Below are 18,207 nucleotides of genomic sequence, written 5' to 3'. Positions count from 1 at the left end.
CTCCCCCAGCCATAGTCCCAGCACTGCGAGGGGACCCTCCACCCCCAGATCTGACAGCCCTCCCACCCCCTGCTGCTTCCTGCTCCCCAGCCATATTCCCAGCACTGCGAGGGGACCCTCCATCCCCCAGATCTGACAGCCCTCCCACCCCCCCCCCCCCCTGCTGCTTCCTGCTCCCCCAGCCATATTCCCAGCACCCTCCACTAGTGTTGGGCGAACAGTGTTCGCCACTGTTCGGGTTCTGCAGAACATCACCCTGTTCGGGTGATGTTCGAGTTCGACCGAACCGTTCGGCCATATGGCCGAACTAAGAGCGCATGTCCGAACGTTCCCCGAACGTTCGGCTAGCGCTGTGATTGGCCGAACGGGTCACGTGGTTCGGACCCGAACGCGCTCTGATTGGCCGAACGGGTCACGTGGTTCGGGTAAATAAATACCCGATCCACGTCATTTCTCCGCCATTTGTCTGTGGGTTTAGCTTTGGGTAGGTAGGCAGGGTAGTTCTCTCTCCAGCCAGGCTAGCCAGGGTCCCCCCAGTCATTGTGTCACTGCTGAGAACAGTAGTACACCGCTCACCCACACTATATAGCATTGTGTTTACTGCCACTCTGTGTACACCGCTCACCCACCACTGTATAGCATTGTGTTTACTGCCACTCTGTGTCTCTGCTGGGAACAGTAGTACACCGCTCACCCGCCACTGTATAGCATTGTGCTCTGTGTCGCTGCTGGGAATAGTAGTACACCGCTCACCCACCACTGTATAGCATTGTGCTCTGTGTCGCTGCTGGGAACAGTAGTACACCGCTCACCCACCAATGACATTTTCCGCATTTAAAAGACATTTTTTCCTTTGAAACTTTACAATCAATTTTCTCAAAAACTATAAGCTCTTTTTCAAATATTTTTTTCCTCTTGTACCCAATCCCAAGGTGCACATACCCTGCAAATTTGGGGTATGTAGCATGTAAGGAAGCTTTACAAAGCACGAAAGTTCGGGTCCCCATTGACTTCCATTATGTTCGGAGTTCGTCGCGAACACCCGAACATCGCGGCCATGTTCGGCGAACGTTCGCGAACCCGAACATCCAGGTGTTTGCCCAACACTACCCTTCACCCACTTTCTTGGATCATTGTTTTAACATTTTGGTGACATTTTGTGGTGTGACAAATTTTAACTGTTTCTGGGTTATAGATCTAGTCCTAGTGTTCACTCATTGCTAATTTCCCTATAAGAGCCCTTTGTGGGCGGGCCCAGAGCAGGGACAAGGTCCTCCAGCACCCAAGGCTGAGACACCAAAGTGCGCCCCTCCATCCCTCCACCCCAGCCGTCACACACTGATTGCTATTAGACTAAGAGGGCCACAGGGCCCACAACCTCCCCAACACCTTAATATCTAGTTATCTGGCTTGCAGTCACTGCTATGTATACCCTTTTCTTATTTCTTTCTGCTTCATACACAATTAGGAATGACAGCTGAATGAATTGTGCGCCCCCTCCTACACTGCGCCCTGAGGCTGGAGCCTCTCCAGCCTATGCCTCGGCCCGGCCCTGGGCGGGCCTGGTTCACTTACCAATCAGAGATGAGGTGGCCAGCTCCGTGATGTCATAGTTGGCCGAGCTGGATTTGGCTTCGCACATGAAGCCATTGGGGGTCTTGAAACATTTCTGTAAAAAGAAAACAATAAAGAGATTAGTCATCTTATGTTGGACATACACATAGGTGGGTGTGGCAATAAGGAGCAGCTGTGGGGCCCAGGAGCAGTATGTGCCCCGGATGCCCCCTGTGATAACCACTCACTCGTATGTGAATCCAGTAGTAGAGCAGTACTGGATGCAGAGCTTGCAGGGAAGCTGTGCTGAGTATATCAGTGTTTATCTTGAACACTCTATAGCAGTGGTTACCAAACTTTTTTGGTTGAGGGCACCCTTGATGGCTTTGAATTTTTTTCAAGGCACCCCTCGGCAAAAACAACTATTGAAATGCTGTTGTGACCCTTATCAGGCGACGACCCACTCCAAGTAGCTAGTGAAGCTTATTAGGCACTGCGATGGGACTAAAGGTTAACTAGCAGGTAATGTAGCCACATTGTATATCATTGTGTGGTTTGCTTTACCTGATGGTATTGCATAAAAGATCCGGATGCATACCGAGGCACCCCTGAAAGGTGCCCGAGGCGCACCAGGGTGCCGAGTTTGAGAACGCCTGCTATATAGAACAATATGGTGTTACTCCCCTGCAGGAAGTGACATCAGTGGCGTCACTAGGGAGGGTGTAGTAGGTGCGGAACGCACCAGGTGTCACCTGCAGAGGGGGTGACATCAAGTTTCCGGCTAAGGGAGAGTGGAGTAAGACTATGTAAATATGCACACAAAAAAAAGTATTATTGGTTGTATTTAGCCTGGTGAGGTTGGCGGTTCGTGGATGGGATAAGAGGGGGTGACACCATGAGTTTCTGCAGCGGGTGACACCATCTCTAGTGACGCCTCTGCATGACATCACTGGTCACATGACTGTGGTGCAGAAAAAAAATGGTTTATCATGTTTTGGACAATGGTTGCTCAGCACTATATTCCTGCAAACTCTGAATCTGTGAAGGGTGACCAGACATCCCCCAGAAGGACAACGTGTCCTCTTTTTATTAACATGGTTTATTCTATCCTCCAACCATTCCAAAAATTCATCAAAACGTTCTCTTTTCACAGAATTTGCAAATAGAATTGACTGTTTTTGAGTAATTTACATGTCATATAAACTGCGATTTCATCCGCATGACATTTTATCACATTATAAATCATTATAACATCAAGAAGTGGGCGTGACCGTTTCATATTTCTAGTGCCAGCGACAGCGCAACGGACAGCAGTTAGCAGTTTTTTTGTTGAAAAAGGGTTAACAAATACGTTTTCGGAAAATGTCAAATTCATAAGAAACAGAAAAGCCCAAAACCGAAATAAGAAAATGAAAGTTTGCTGATCATCACGAAATCTCTGTGTTTTGAGGAAGGACAAAGAAAAACTGTCACACATGCCTCCCAACTTTTTGAGATAAAAAAAAAGAGACTTAAGCCACGCCCCTGGCACACCCTAGTCACGCCCCAGGCACAGCCCTAGTCATGCATACCATAAAGATTTCTTAAGAAAAATATGTTGTTTTATAATCCAAACCACATTGGTCCTTTGTATCCTGGTTGATTTCCCTTCATATTTACATGGAAAAATAAGAAATACATCAATTTAAAAGATGGGAATAAAGTTTTAAGTCAATTAAACACATTTTTCAGGAGAACAATACACATATTTCCACAGATCTGTACATCAGACCTGAAGGTGGGACAAATGAGGAAGAAAGAGGGACAGGGGGACCGGGTTCCCAAAAAGGGACTGTCCCTCCAAAAGCCCCTCTTTTGGAGGGACAGTCTCTGTTTGGGACCCTTATCCCTCTTTCTCCCTCATTTGTCCCTCTTTCAGGACTGATGTACAGATCTGTGGAAATATATGTATTTTTCTACTGAAAAAATGTTATATATACTCTAAATGTTATTTATATCCTTTAAATCGATATATTCATGATTTTAAAAACCATTTCACCTCGAAGGGTTTTTAAAAATAATGTAAATGTATTTCATTTTTCTATGGGAAGGTGTATAATAGGGTATTTGGATGTGGTTTTACTTTTTGGCCACAAGATGGAGATACAGAGTTAGTGTGTTCTATAAATAGAAACAGAACCAAGTGTTTGTATTTGTTTATATTTGTGTAAATACAGGGAGGTAGATACTCCTGCTGGGGGAGGTGAAAAGGTTATGAAGGAAAATGAATCAGGATAGAAACCAGTGTGGTATGAATTATAAAACAACATATTTTTTCTAAGAAATCTTTATATTATGTGTGACTAGAGGTGTGTCAGGGGTGTGATTATGGGTGTGGCCTAAGTTTCCCACTTTCTGATCTGAAAATGTTGGGAGGTATGGCTATGTGTAACGTATGGTAACCAGAGAGTTGGAAAATATAGGTTTGCCCTCCCTTATGACTGTCCTTGTCCTCCTTTCCAGCTGAACCCATCGGGTCACCCTACATCTGTGGGGAAAACACATCCATAACACCTCTGTTGGCGATTGTACGTTATTGTGCTGTATCCAGGAACGTGGCAGGACTTGTGCAGGGGCGGAACTAGAGGGGAGCAGCCGCTGCGACTGCAGGAGGGCCCAGAGCTGTAAAGGGGCCACAACTACTAACCTTCCCTTCCTCCAATAAAGGGGTCCATGCTTCAGATCAGGTGTTTTGTGGCTACGCTTGTTATGGGTATGAAGATCCTGATGGCCACACTTGTTTTATGACCCTTGTGAGATGGGCCCTAAGGCCGTAACCAAGGGCGTAGGGCCCGTGGTCGCAGTGGTCGCCTTGGCGACCGGGCCCGGCTCCTGAGGAGGCGGGGGAGGGGCCCGGGGGGCCCATCTCCGTTTGGAGGGCCATGCGCCCGTGCGCGCTGGTAGGAGGGAGCCGCAGCCGCGGGGAGGGCAGCCCGACCTCTCCCTCCCTTCCTCTCCCCGGGGCCCCCCCTCAGATGCAGAGTGAGCGGCTCACGGAAGCGCTATAGGCAGAACTCACCTCCCTGCGTTCCACTCGCCGCTGATCTCCTCTCTGGCTGGCTCTGCATAGATGTTGTTACACACGCAGCTTCCGGCTAAACAGGAAGCTGCGTGTGTAACAGCATCTATGCAGAGCCAGCCAGAGAAGAGATCAGCGGCGATTGGAACCAGGGACGGAGGTGAGTTCTGCCTATAGCGCTTCCGTGAGCCGGGTAGACAATTGGGTACACCGCTGCACTGCAGACCAGCTTCCGTGAGCCGCTCACTCTGCATCTGAGGGGGGGGGGGGGGGGGGCCCGGGGAGAGGAAGGGAGGGAGAGGTCGGGCTGCCCTCCCCGTGGCTGCGGCCCCCCCCCTCCATTATGGGGACGGGGCAGCTACCTAATCTATCCTGGGGGGCAGCTACCTAATCTATCCTGGGGGGCACCTACCTAATCTAACCTATACTGGGGGGCACCTACCTAATCTATCCTGGGGGGCAGCTACCTAATCTATCCTGGGGGGCAGCTACCTAATCTAACCTAATCCTGGGGGGCAGCTACCTAATCTATCCTGGGGGGCAGCTACCTAATCTATCCTGGGGGGCAGCTACCTAATCTATCCTGGGGGGCAGCTACCTAATCTAACCTAATCCTGGGGGGCAGCTACCTAATCTAACCTATACTGGGGGGCACCTACCTAATCTATCCTGAGGGGCAGCTACCTAATCTATCCTGGGGGCAGCTACCTAATCTAACCTAATCCTGGGGGGCAGCTACCTAATCTAACCTATACTGGGGGGCACCTACCTAATCTATCCTGGGGGGCAGCTACCTAATCTATCCTGGGGGCAGCTACCTAATCTATCCTGGGGGGCAGCTAGCTAATCTAACCTATACTGGGAGGCACCTACCTAATCTATCCTGGGGGGCAGCTACCTAATCTATCCTGGGGGGCAGCTACCTAATCTAACCTAATCCTGGGGGGCAGCTACCTAATCTAACCTATACTGGGGGGCACCTACCTAATCTATCCTGGGGGGCAGCTACCTAATCTATCCTGGGGGGCAGCTACCTAATCTAATCTATCCTGGGGGCAGCTACCTAATCTATCCGGGGGGCAGCTACCTAATCTATCCTGGGGGGCACCTACCTAATCTATCCTGGGGGCAGCTACCTAATCTAATCTATCCTGGGGGCAGCTACCTAATCTATCCTGGGGGGCAGCTACCTAATCTATCCTGGGGGGCAGCTACCTAATCTATCCTGGGGGGCAGCTACCTAATCTATCCTGGGGGGCAGCTACCTAATCTATCCTGGGGGGCAGCTACCTAATCTAACCTAATCCTGGGGGGCAGCTACCTAATCTATCCTGGGGGGCAGCTACCTAATCTATCCTGGGGGGCACCTACCTATTCTAACCTAATCCTGGGGGGCAGCTACCTAATCTAACCTATACTGGGGGGCAGCTACCTAATCTAACCTATACTGGGGGGCACCTACCTAATGTATCCTGGGGGGCAGCTACCTAATCTATCCTGGGGGGCAGCTACCTAATCTATCCTGGGGGGCAGCTACCTAATCTAACCTAATCCTGGGGGGCAGCTACCTAATCTATCCTGGGGGGCAGCTACCTAATCTATCCTGGGGGGCAGCTACCTAATCTAACCTATACTGGGGGGCACCTACCTAATCTATCCTGGGGGGCAGCTACCTAATCTATCCTGGGGGGCAGCTACCTAATCTAACCTAATCCTGGGGGGCAGCTACCTAATCTATCCTGGGGGGCAGCTACCTAATCTATCCTGGGGGGCAGCTACCTAATCTAACCTATACTGGGAGGCACCTACCTAATCTATCCTGGGGGGCAGCTACCTAATCTATCCTGGGGGGCAGCTACCTAATCTAACCTAATCCTGGGGGGCAGCTACCTAATCTAACCTATACTGGGGGGCACCTACCTAATCTATCCTGAGGGGCAGCTACCTAATCTATCCTGGGGGCAGCTACCTAATCTAACCTAATCCTGGGGGGCAGCTACCTAATCTAACCTATACTGGGGGGCACCTACCTAATCTATCCTGGGGGGCAGCTACCTAATCTATCCTGGGGGCAGCTACCTAATCTATCCTGGGGGGCAGCTACCTAATCTAACCTATACTGGGGGGCAGCTACCTAATCTATCCTGGGGGGCAGCTACCTAACCTAATCCTGGGGGGCAGCTACCTAATCTAACCTAATCCTGGGGGGCAGCTACCTAATCTAACCTATACTGGGGGGCACCTACCTAACCTATCCTGGGGGGCAGCTACCTAATCTATCCTGGGGGGCAGCTACCTAATCTAATCTATCCTGGGGGCAGCTACCTAATCTATCCTGGGGGCAGCTACCTAATCTATCCTGGGGGGCACCTACCTAATCTATCCTGGGGGCAGCTACCTAATCTATCCTGGGGGGCAGCTACCTAATCTATCCTGGGGGGCAGCTACCTAATCTATCCTGGGGGGCAGCTACCTAATCTATCCTGGGGGGCAGCTACCTAATCTAACCTAATCCTGGGGGGCAGCTACCTAATCTATCCTGGGGGGCAGCTACCTAATCTATCCTGGGGGGCACCTACCTATTCTAACCTAATCCTGGGGGGCAGCTATCTAATCTATCCTGGGGGGCAGCTACCTAATCTAACCTATACTGGGGGGCAGCTACCTAATCTAACCTATACTGGGGGGCACCTACCTAATCTAACCTATACTGGGGGGCACCTACCTAATGTATCCTGGGGGGCAGCTACCTAATCTATCCTGGGGGGCAGCTACCTAATCTATCCTGGGGGGCAGCTACCTAATCTATCCTGGGGGGCAGCTACCTAATCTATCCTGGGGGGCAGCTACCTAATCTAACCTATACTGGGGGGCAGCTACCTAATCTATCCTGGGGGCAGCTACCTAATCTATCCTGGGGGGCAGCTACCTAATCTATCCTGGGGGCAGCTACCTAATCTATCCTGGGGGGCAGCTACCTAATCTAACCTATACTGGGGGGCAGCTACCTAATCTAACCTATACTGGGGGGCAGCTACCTAATCTATCCTGGGGGCAGCTACCTAATCTATCCTGGGGGGCAGCTACCTAATCTATCCTGGGGGCAGCTACCTAATCTATCCTGGGGGGCAGCTACCTAATCTAACCTATACTGGGGGGCAGCTACCTAATCTAACCTATACTAGGGGGCACCGACCTAATCTAATTTATACTGGGGGCACCTACCTATCTAACCTATACTGGGGGCACTTACTTATCTAACCTGTATTGGGGGCACCTAGCTAGCCTATACAGGTGGCAACTAAACTGGCTACCTATATTGGAGGCACCTACCTAACTAACCTATACTGGGGGCACCTACCTATCTAACCTACGCTGGGGGCAACTATTCTGGCTACCTATATTAGAGGCACCCACCTAGCTAACCTGTACTGGGGGCACCTATCTAACTAACTTATACCGGCGGCGCCTGCCTATCTCACCTATACCGGGGGCAACTATACTGGCTTACCTATGCCTGACTACCTATACTGGGGGTACCTATAGCTGGCTATAGGGATTTTGATATGTGTGTGCATCCGTCGGGTGTTGCCGGGGGAGGGGGGGCTGTTGTTGCCGGGGGGGGCCCACATCCAGATTCCGCATCGGGGCCCAGAGGTTTGTAGCTACGCCACTGGCCGTAACAGTCACCAAGGGAAGGGGTGTGGACATTGGGGGCCCCAGCAAAGTTTTGCTGGGGGCCCCCATGATTTGTAGATCTGCCCCTGGACTTGGGTATGGTGTGCCCCAAATCTGTGGTCTCCTTAAAATACACAACACGGCGCCTCCCTGTGGGGAAGCTCCTCAGACTTTACCCCAGGCGAGATGTGGCCTTACCTTCCCCAGCTCCACCTCCTCCTCTTCCTCCTCCTCCTCTTCCTCCGGGCTCTCGGTGGGAGCGGTGCCCTCTGGTGGTGGGGGGATCTCTGCTGACACCGGGGGGCTCGACGGCTTTGTGTTGTTGTTGTTGGACAAATGAAACTCCTTGTGGCCACTGAAGAAAAACTCTAAACCAGAAGAAAAAAAAAATGGTGAAAATCATTGAATAAGCAAAAATATTTCCGGTCATAGGCAAAATATCTTGTCCCAAGAGCTCACAATCTGATACATGCAAATCACTGCATATAACCCACTTGGCATTCAGTAAATAAGGGGTTTGTGTGTTAAGTCCAGTGCAGGGAAAATACCTGCTCAGAGCAACCTGCTACACTGCATATGCACAACAGACTTTTTCACCTGCAGAATGAACGTGAATAAAAACGTGATTGTTTTAGGCGATTGTTTACAGTGAGTGCGGGTATCTCACCTGACATGGTGGAAAACCAGTAAACCAGAGCTGTGGAAAAAAGATTTGATACTCACCCGGTACTTCCTCCTGCAGCATAAGCACGTGCGAGAGTCCCACGCCGTCCTCCCGTGGTCTGCCGTTCAGCCGCGATCAGCCCCGCTAACAGGCTCAGTCGCGTCAGTCGGGTCTACTGCACATGTGGTCCGCTCATGCGCAGATACTTTATTTCACATAATCAAACGTGGGTGGAACAGATAATGTGCACCTCTGGCTGTAGGTGTAAAGACCAGCCTTCATCACTTCTCAGGGACTATAAAAGCAGATTATCAGTGAGCTGTAACTTCTGACTCCTCCCCATCTGCATCTCCTGACTCCTTCCCATCTGCATCTCCTGACTCCTTCCCATCTGCATCTCCTGACTCCTTCCCATCTGTATCCCCTGACTCCTCCCACCTGAATTTCCTGACTCCTTCCGCCTGCATTTCCTGACTCCGTCCCATCTGTATCTTTTGACTCCTCCCACCTGCATCTTCTGACTCCTCCCACCTGCATCTTCTGACTCCTCCCATCTGCATCTCCTGACTCCTTCCCATCTGTATCTCCTGACTCCTTCCCATCTGTATCTCCTGACTCCTTCCCATCTGTATCTCCTGACTCCTTCCCATCTGTATCTCCTGACTCCTTCCCATCTGTATCTCCTGACTCCTTCCCATCTGTATCTCCTGACTCCTTCCCATCTGTATCTCCTGACTCCTTCCCATCTGTATCTCCTGACTCCTTCCCATCTGTATCTCCTGACTCCTTCCCATCTGTATCTCCTGACTCCTTCCCATCTGCATCTTCCGACTCCTTCCCATCTGCATCTTCCGACTCCTTCCCATCTGCATCTCCTGACTCCTTCCCATCTGCATCTCCTGACTCCTTCCCATCTGCATCTCCTGACTCCTTCCCATCTGCATCTCCTGACTCCTTCCCATCTGCATCTCCTGACTCCTTCCCATCTGCATCTCCTGACTCCTTCCCATCTGTATCTCCTGACTCCTTCCCATCTGTATCTCCTGACTCCTTCCCATCTGTATCTCCTGACTCCTTCCCATCTGTATCTCCTGACTCCTTCCCATCTGCATCTCCTGACTCCTTCCCATCTGCATCTCCTGACTCCACCCCATCTGCATCTCCTGACTCCACCCCATCTGCATCTCCTGACTCCACCCCATCTGCATCTCCTGACTCCACCCCATCTGCATCTCCTGACTTCACCCCATCTGCATCTCCTGACTTCACCCCATCTGCATCTCCTTACTCCACCCCATTTGCATCTCCTTACTCCACCCCATTTGCATCTCCTGACACCTCCCCATCTGCATCTCCTGACTCTTCCCATCTGCATCTCCCGACTCCACCCCATCTGCATCTCCCGACTCCACCCCATCTGCATCTCCCGACTCCACCCCATCTGCATCTCCCGACTCCTCCCCATCTGCATCTCCTGACTCCTCCCCATCTGCATCTCCTGACTCCTCCCCATCTGCATCTCCTGACTCTACCCCATTTGCATCTCCTGACACCTCCCCATCTGCATCTCCTTACTCCACACCATTTGCATCTCCTTACTCCACACCATCTGCATCTCCTGACTCCTCCCTATCTCCTGATGCCTCCCTATCACTTGTCAGAAAGTTGAGGAGACAAAGAGCTTAGCACATGACACATTTCAAAGGGAAATTATTTTAAAAGGTTGTTAATAATATTCTCTTGTCATGTCAGACCCAAGGCCACAGACAGGCCACCGAATGAATGTAATCGCATAAACTTCCACGTACAGAAGTTTTGCCTTGAAGGAAGCCTCTGTTGCATATTTTGCTGCTGTTTGGCCGTCAGATGAATACAGTAGTGAGTTGTGGTAGGACGCCTGCAGTGTACATGTGAAGATATGTGAATTTGCACGCTGACACAGATGGAGGTGTGAAGCAATCCAAACACAGATGACAGAGACGGTAAAGACTAACGCTGCTGGATGTACAGAAGTGTGACTGGAGCCACATTCACACATATTTACCCCCGTGATTATATGACAGAGCCCCTTCTGCCTCCTACGCCCTGGGCAGCTGCCCCATTGCCCATCCTGGCAGTACGGTGCTCTGCAGGAGTCTGGGCCACATAAAAGCTCCCCATTAGATGTAAAAAGTCAGCCTTGCTCTGCATATCACTATAGTAACCATGCTCTGCGTTTAACAAAGCTCCACTCTACGTCCTCCTGAGCACTTTACAGTCGAAGTCTGGACAGTTGCCATGGAGACCGAGACACGCATGCTTCCTTGGGAAACAAGCTAAAAACACAAGCATCATGCTGTCATCATGTGACTGATATGCCTGAACAACTGAATATACCTGAATATACTTTTTTTTTCTGTGTCACACCACACAGTAGATAAAAATAGCTGGCAGCCTGTGGTTCTGTGAATGGAAAAATGACTGCCCCTTAAAGGGGAACTGAAGTAAGAGGTATACAGAGGCTGCCATATTTATTTCCTTTTAATCAATACCAGTTGCCTGGCAGCCCTGCTGGTCTATTTCTCTGCAGTAGTATCTGAATAACACCAGAAACAAGCATGCAGCTAGTCTTGTCAGATCTGACTTTAAAGTCTGAAACACCTGATCTGCTGCATGCTTGTTCAGGGGCTATGGCTAATAGTATTAGAGGCAAAGGATCGGCAGGCCAGCCAGGCAACTGGTATTGCTTAAAAGGATATAAACATGGCAGCCTCCATATACCTCTCTCTTCAGTTCCCCTTTAACATTTCCCCTGCATCTCCACCCCAGCTGAGCATGCGTGTTTACCCTGAACCCCCACCCTCCTGAGCATGTACACTTCCTCTGCGTCTCCACCCCAGCTGAGCATGCAAGTCCATGGCGATAATTGGCGTTGCGGCGCATGCATGGCAACGCGCACTTCCATATCTCTAAAACAGTAAGTGACCGCAAGCGAGCATCACTTCCTGTTTGGATCCCAGTCAGAAGGGGATTATTGCATACTAACGCGGTAAACCCCGAAGGCTACCGGGCTGCACTGCAACGCTGCCGCCAATACAGTCTGATGCTGGCCTGAGGGTAAGACAGCACATACTTTCTTCAGTCAGATTGCTGCATGTGTGGCCTAAAATACTGCTGAGAAGGAAACGTACTCTCGCTGCAGAGAGATCTCTGGATAATCGGATGAACTGCATTGACCAACTAATTCAATAAGAAAAATCATCAGTCCTGCAGGAGGACACAGCGTGCAAAGCGTACAATTCAATAATGGCCGCTCAGCGCCTTAACATGTATCATACAGGAAATGTTTTTTTTCCACAATAATGTTTCTTGTACATTGTCTTATTATCTTTTAGGAGACATCTATGTCACTTCCCACCCAAAAATTACTTGCTGGTTGAATAAAAGTAACGAAGTCAGAATTTGCCAGGATTATGAATAATTATGGGTAGCACTGTATATTTTAAAGGGAATCTGAAGTGAAAATAAACGTATGATATAATATGTATGTGTAGTACAGCTTAAAACATTATTAGCACAGATATGAGTCTCATATTGTTTCCAGTACAGGAAGAGTTAAGAAACTTCATGTGTTATGTATGCAAAAGAGCTTCTTTGAGCTCTGCCACTTTGTAAAGTAATGGACAGCACTGTCTTTTGAAGCTCTTATCTCAACTCTCTCAGGCCTGGAACCCACTACAAATCGCAAATCGCTAGTACAAGCGCTAGCGTTTTTAATAAGCGATTTGTAAGCGATTTCATGAGCGTTTTCCCGCGCTTTTGGGATCGATTTTAAAAACTGTAAGCTTTTTGCCAGTGATTGTGTAGCGATTTGCGATTTTAATTCTGATTGGTCCTTTCAATGTATCATAATTGTGTATTGTGGAAACTGCAATTATTAGAGAATGATGCAATGTTATAAAAAAAAAAGCTATATACATGAAAATAAAAATACAACACAGTTTTCTTTGCTACTAATGTTAATTAACCATACTACACATACAATTCATTATATCATGAGGGTTTTTTTTTTCTTCAGTGTCACTTTAATACTAATAATAACAATATTATTATCATAATCATCAATAGGACAACAAAAAGTACAGCAGCCAATCAGATCTGTGCTGACATATCCCGGACAATGAAAGGCACTTGTGATTGGCTGTTAGATGTGTCGCTGTTTTAGCATCCTTTATTTTTAGGGAGTCGGAGAACATTATCCGGCCGATCTGTGATAAAGAGACAGGCCGAGCAGCGTTGTGTGACACGGCCGGACGGCGTCGGCGAGCCCTCCAGGTTCCAGTGACATCGCTGCTCAGAGACGGGTCTCCCTGTGGAGACAGAGACGTCACCACGAGCGTCACATCTCTGAGATGAAGAGGGGGGGATGTGCGATTAACCCTCACCTTCCCAGCATGCAGTGCAGAGAGCATCACAGCTGAGCCTCCCTTCTCCGACCACCAGAGCTCCGCTGAATTCCGCTCATGGCAGGAAAAGACCTTCAGTATAAATGGCTGAGATTAGCATCTCCAGAGCAGGTGAAAAAAAAGAGAATCTGCCTGGAACCTGTTTCCTGGCAACCAGGGACGGTTTTAGGTAAAATAGCGCCCAGGATAATAGTGAATGTGGGGCCCCTTGCTTATTATTATAGTCCTGACTGTGGAGTTGTTGTGACCTACACACTTCCTGCCTTGAGGGCCTCTAGGAAGTTTGGGGTCCTGGCAGTGACATAACTACAATTCATGCCCCCCCAGAGCAGGATCATCCACCAGGCAACCTAGGCATGTGCTCGGGGCCTAGTGAGTGTCAGGGGCCCACCAGAAACCTTCTCTCTTCACTTCATCTTACCAAAAAGACCACAAAGGGGGCACCATTACATCTGAATCCATCACTGCCCCCCCCCCCCCATGCTCACACACCTTCCCTTGCCTCCCCTTGGTGCCCTTAACAGCCTGGTGGCCCTAGTCCCCTGTATCAGGGGAAGGTAAGGTTAGTAGTTTGGGGCCCCCTGTGATTTCAAGGGCTGCTTCCCTCTAGTTACGCCCCAGGCCCTGGGCAGTTGCCTGTTTTGCCCCTTTGGATGTACCGGTCCTACTGGAAAGTGAACCTACGTACTGAAAGAGTACGAAGTTGCTGCTATTTGCTAATGATCATTGCAGCCGTAGCATGGGTCATATCAAGACATAGCGGTGACTGGGTAATGGTTAAATTAATGATTGCAGCATCTCTCACGGCCATGTATCGTAGAGAGGCCTGGAACCCGCTACAAAGTGCTATAGCTAATCGGAATCGCTAGCATTTTTAATGAGAGTTTTGTAAGCGATTTCATGAGCGTTTTCTGGCGATTTTGGTAGCGATTTTAAAAATTGTAAGCTTTCTGCCAGCGATTGTGTAGCGATTTGCATTTTTATTTTTTTATTTTCTATTTTTTTTTTTTTTTTTAAACCTCAGATCATTCACAAGCTTAAAGAGACACTGAAGTGAAAAAAAAAATTATGATATTATGATTTGTATGTGTAGTACAGCTAAGAAATAAAACATTAAGATCAGAAACATCAGTCTAATTGTTTCCAGTACAGGAAGATTTAAGAAACTCCAGTTGTTATCTCTATACAAAAAAGTCATTAAGCTCTACGACTTTCAAAGTCGTGGAGAGGGCTGTTTTCTGACTTTTATTATCTCAACTGTTAGTTAATTTTTTACTTTTCCTCTGCCAGAGGAGAGGTCATTAGTTCACACACTGCTCTGAAAGAATCATTTTGAATGCAGAGTGTTGTGTAATCTGCACATATTAGAGAATGATGCAATGTTAGAAAAAACACTATATATCTGAAAATAAAAATATGAGAATATTTTCTTTGCTGCTAATCTTCTAGTAATTATTCATAGTACACAACCAATTCATTATATCATATATTTTTTTTCGCTTCAGTGTCTCTTTAACTTATGAGTACATCACTTCATTGCTATGCTCCCGAGTTGAGCTGAACTGTCATCATAGGTTAACATTGAGAGACTCCTTTAATACATTATTAATGCTATTTACTAATACTCCTTTCTGAGCCATTCAGAGAAAAACTTTCACTCCTATACATTCGTCCATTCTCCATTCTTGCCACCCTTAACTCCTACCCACAACCCCCGTCCCCATCAATTTTTCTATTCAAAATTTGCGATTTGCGTTTTTAATTCTGATTGAAATTAATTTTTATTTTTTTTAGTGTACAGTAATTTAAAAACGCTAGCAAATCCCTTTATATACTTTACATTGCAGAAATGCTGACGCTCAAAAATGCTGCATGTCCTGTTTTGCAATTTGGAAATCGCAATCGCTCCAGTGGTATTTGGCCCATCCAATAATATTAGCTGAGTGTTTAGGGAAATCGCTAGCGGTTTGAAAACCTCCCTGAGGCCTTGTTCACATTGCGTTAGTGTTGGGCGTTTTTGTTTTTTGCAATTTTTTTTGCAATTCTTGGCGCTTGGGTGGGCAGTGCCTTTTTGTTAAAAGCACTTTTCTAAGCGTTTTTTTTCAGAGCGTTTTTTTTAATTCACTCCCTGACGCATGTCAGGAAGTATATTGGTAGGTGAACAGAGGCGCCAGAAGGATAAAAGTACATAAAATTTTTAAAAAATTGCTGGGAGGAAGTGGTGGACTCGCCTCCTTTAAAGCAGACACCAAGGACTGTAAATATTTAGATAAACACATTTATTGAAAATACCCCAAAGATGCAACGCATTTTGCGGGCACAGCCCACTTCTTCAGGCAATAAGCAGGGGATAAACAACAGCAATTCAGTTATAGCAAGCAGAGAACCGCATGTCAGGAAGTGAACTCTTTGAACTGGAAAAGAATAAATACAATGTATTTATTCTTAAAAAGGCGAGCGCAATCGCTGCACAAAGCGATTTTGTGAGCGTTTTGCGTTTTTCCTATACCTTCCATTGAGGCAAAATCGCCTCAAAAATGGTACAGGCAGCGCTTTGCTGAGCGGATTGGAAACGAACCGCTTAGATGTGAACTCTCTCATAGGGAATCATTGCACAAGCCACTGGTCACTGTGACATTAGTGAATGTGACATTTGTGGGGTACAGTAAAGTGACATTGAAAAGCACAGTGTGTTGCACTCCTGCCAGTACAGAGGGGGCCACATTACTGCCGCTGACTGGAAAACACTGTCTGCTTCTGACCGCACCGCAGCAATGGTGGATCCAGCACACAGCGACACAATGTGCATAAATATCAGAGGAGACCGGTCATACACTGACCCCGCCCTGCTGCACAGTGTATGGGGGAGGGGGGGGGGGGAACGCACTGGCATGTTATAAGTGTAATAATGTTTCATGATATGTAAATTAAATGAACAGAAAATTATCAACATTATTATAGTACAGGAGTGAAAATGTAGGCAATTTTGTTTATTGTATGCAAATTGTTTATTTTTTTTATACTCAAGACAGTAAGGGATAGTGGGCAGAACATTCACCTTACAGCACCAGAGCCCTGGGTTCAACACCTTGCAGGGCATCATCTGCATACATAACTGTCATCCCCAGAATTGGCCTTATGCTACGTACACACATGTGACAACGATCGTTCGTTGAGAACGACAAACTAACTTTTAATTGATGAAAGAACGACCTAAGTAAAGTTAGTTTTAAAAGGTGTGTAACGATCTGATCGTTAGAACGAACATTACATCACGTAAAGCAACTATTGCGCCTGCACATAAAAATGAGAAGTTTCACGGAGAAATTGTGAAATGCGCATGTCAAGCCTAGTACGAACGACCGTTTCCAACGATGTACTACTTTTGCAAACGATCGTCGTTGGTTAAAATCCGCCGAGACAGAACTTTCTTTTGTAGCGATTTGGCTCGTTCGTCGTTTGCCTTAATAGTCGGTGGTTCGTTTTTTGTAACGATCGTCGTTGGTAAAGATCGGGGAACGATCGTTACAAACGACTATAGTCGCATGTGTGTATGCACCTTTAGACTGACATGGACATTATTAGACTGGCATGGCCATTATTAGACTGGCGTGGACATTATTAGACTGGCGTGGACATTATTAGACTGGCGTGGACATTATTACAGTGGAATGGACATTATTAGACAGGCATGGACATTTTTAGACTGGCATGGCCATTATTAGACTGGCGTGGACATTATTAGACTGGCGTGGACATTATTAGACTGGCGTGGACATTATTAGACTGGCGTGGACATTATTACAGTGGAATGGACATTATTAGACAGGCATGGACATTATTAGAGTAGCATGGACATTTTTAGACTGGCGTGGACATTATTAGACTGGCGTGGACATTATTAGACTGGCATGGAAGTTATTAGAGTGGCATGAAAGTTATTAGAGTGGCATGAAAGTTATTAGACAGGCATGAGCATTATTAGACAGGCATGAACATTATTAGACTGGCATGAACATTATTAGACTGGCATGGACATTATTAGAGTGATAAGGACATTATTAGAGTGACATGGATATTATTAGAGTGGCATGGACATTGGCATGGAAACTTGACTCTTGTTAAGCTTCTGAAGTTTGCAGATGACACAACAGTAGTTAGTCTCATACAAAACGGGGACGAGTCTGCATACAGGCATGTGGTGGGACGGCTTTCCTCCTGGTGCAGCAGCAACAACTTGGAACTAAATGCTCTCAAAACCATGGAGATGATAATAGACTTTAGGAGCTCTCCCCCCCAGCACCTCCCCTTAAAGGAATACTTAAAGAGAATCTGTATTGTTAAAATCACACAAAAGTAAACATACCAGTGCGTTAGGGGACATCTCCTATTACCCTCTGTCACAATTTCGCCGCTCCTCGCCGCATTAAAAGTGGTTAAAAACAGTTTTAAAAAGTTTGTTTATAAACAAACAAAATGGCCACCAAAACAGGAAGTAGGTTGATGTACAGTATGTCCACACATAGAAAATACATCCATACACAAGCAGGCTGTATACAGCCTTCCTTTTGAATCTCAAGAGATCATTTGTGTGTTTCTTTCCTCCTGCATCTCTCATGCACTGAAGTGTCAGGCTGCTCTTTTCTTCCTGCAAACAGCTTTGTCCTTGTCTGTAATTCCTCACTATGTGAAAGCCCAGCCAGCTCAGAGGACGATTTATCCAGCTTGTAAAAGATAAGAGAGAAGCTGCTCTAATCTAAATAATACACAGGCAGTGTGCATACAGGGGCCTGGAAGGGGGAGTTCAT

General features: G+C 47.5%; 1 protein-coding gene across 6 annotated transcripts in view; it reads right to left on the bottom strand.

The window, feature by feature from the left end:
- Nucleotides 1-18,207, bottom strand: part of FAM131C (family with sequence similarity 131 member C) — a 169,397-nt gene that overhangs the window by 11,624 nt on the left and 139,566 nt on the right. For 5 of the 6 annotated variants that reach the window (XM_068241629.1, XM_068241632.1, XM_068241630.1 and 2 more), the window contains 2 exons: nucleotides 8,489-8,658; nucleotides 1,576-1,669 (listed from right to left, as the gene is read on the bottom strand). In XM_068241629.1, coding sequence (XP_068097730.1) covers nucleotides 1,576-1,669; nucleotides 8,489-8,658 — 264 coding nt within the window. Of the gene's footprint in view, nucleotides 1-1,575; nucleotides 1,670-8,488; nucleotides 8,659-13,197; nucleotides 13,490-18,207 lie in introns of those variants that run through there. The other variant, XM_068241628.1, reaches the window with a different exon arrangement.

Source organism: Hyperolius riggenbachi, chromosome 6, assembly GCF_040937935.1.
Source record: "Hyperolius riggenbachi isolate aHypRig1 chromosome 6, aHypRig1.pri, whole genome shotgun sequence".
Taxonomy (NCBI): domain Eukaryota; kingdom Metazoa; phylum Chordata; class Amphibia; order Anura; family Hyperoliidae; genus Hyperolius; species Hyperolius riggenbachi.
Note: the sequence above shows the minus strand (reverse complement) of the source record. Positions and strands in the feature narration are given on the sequence as shown.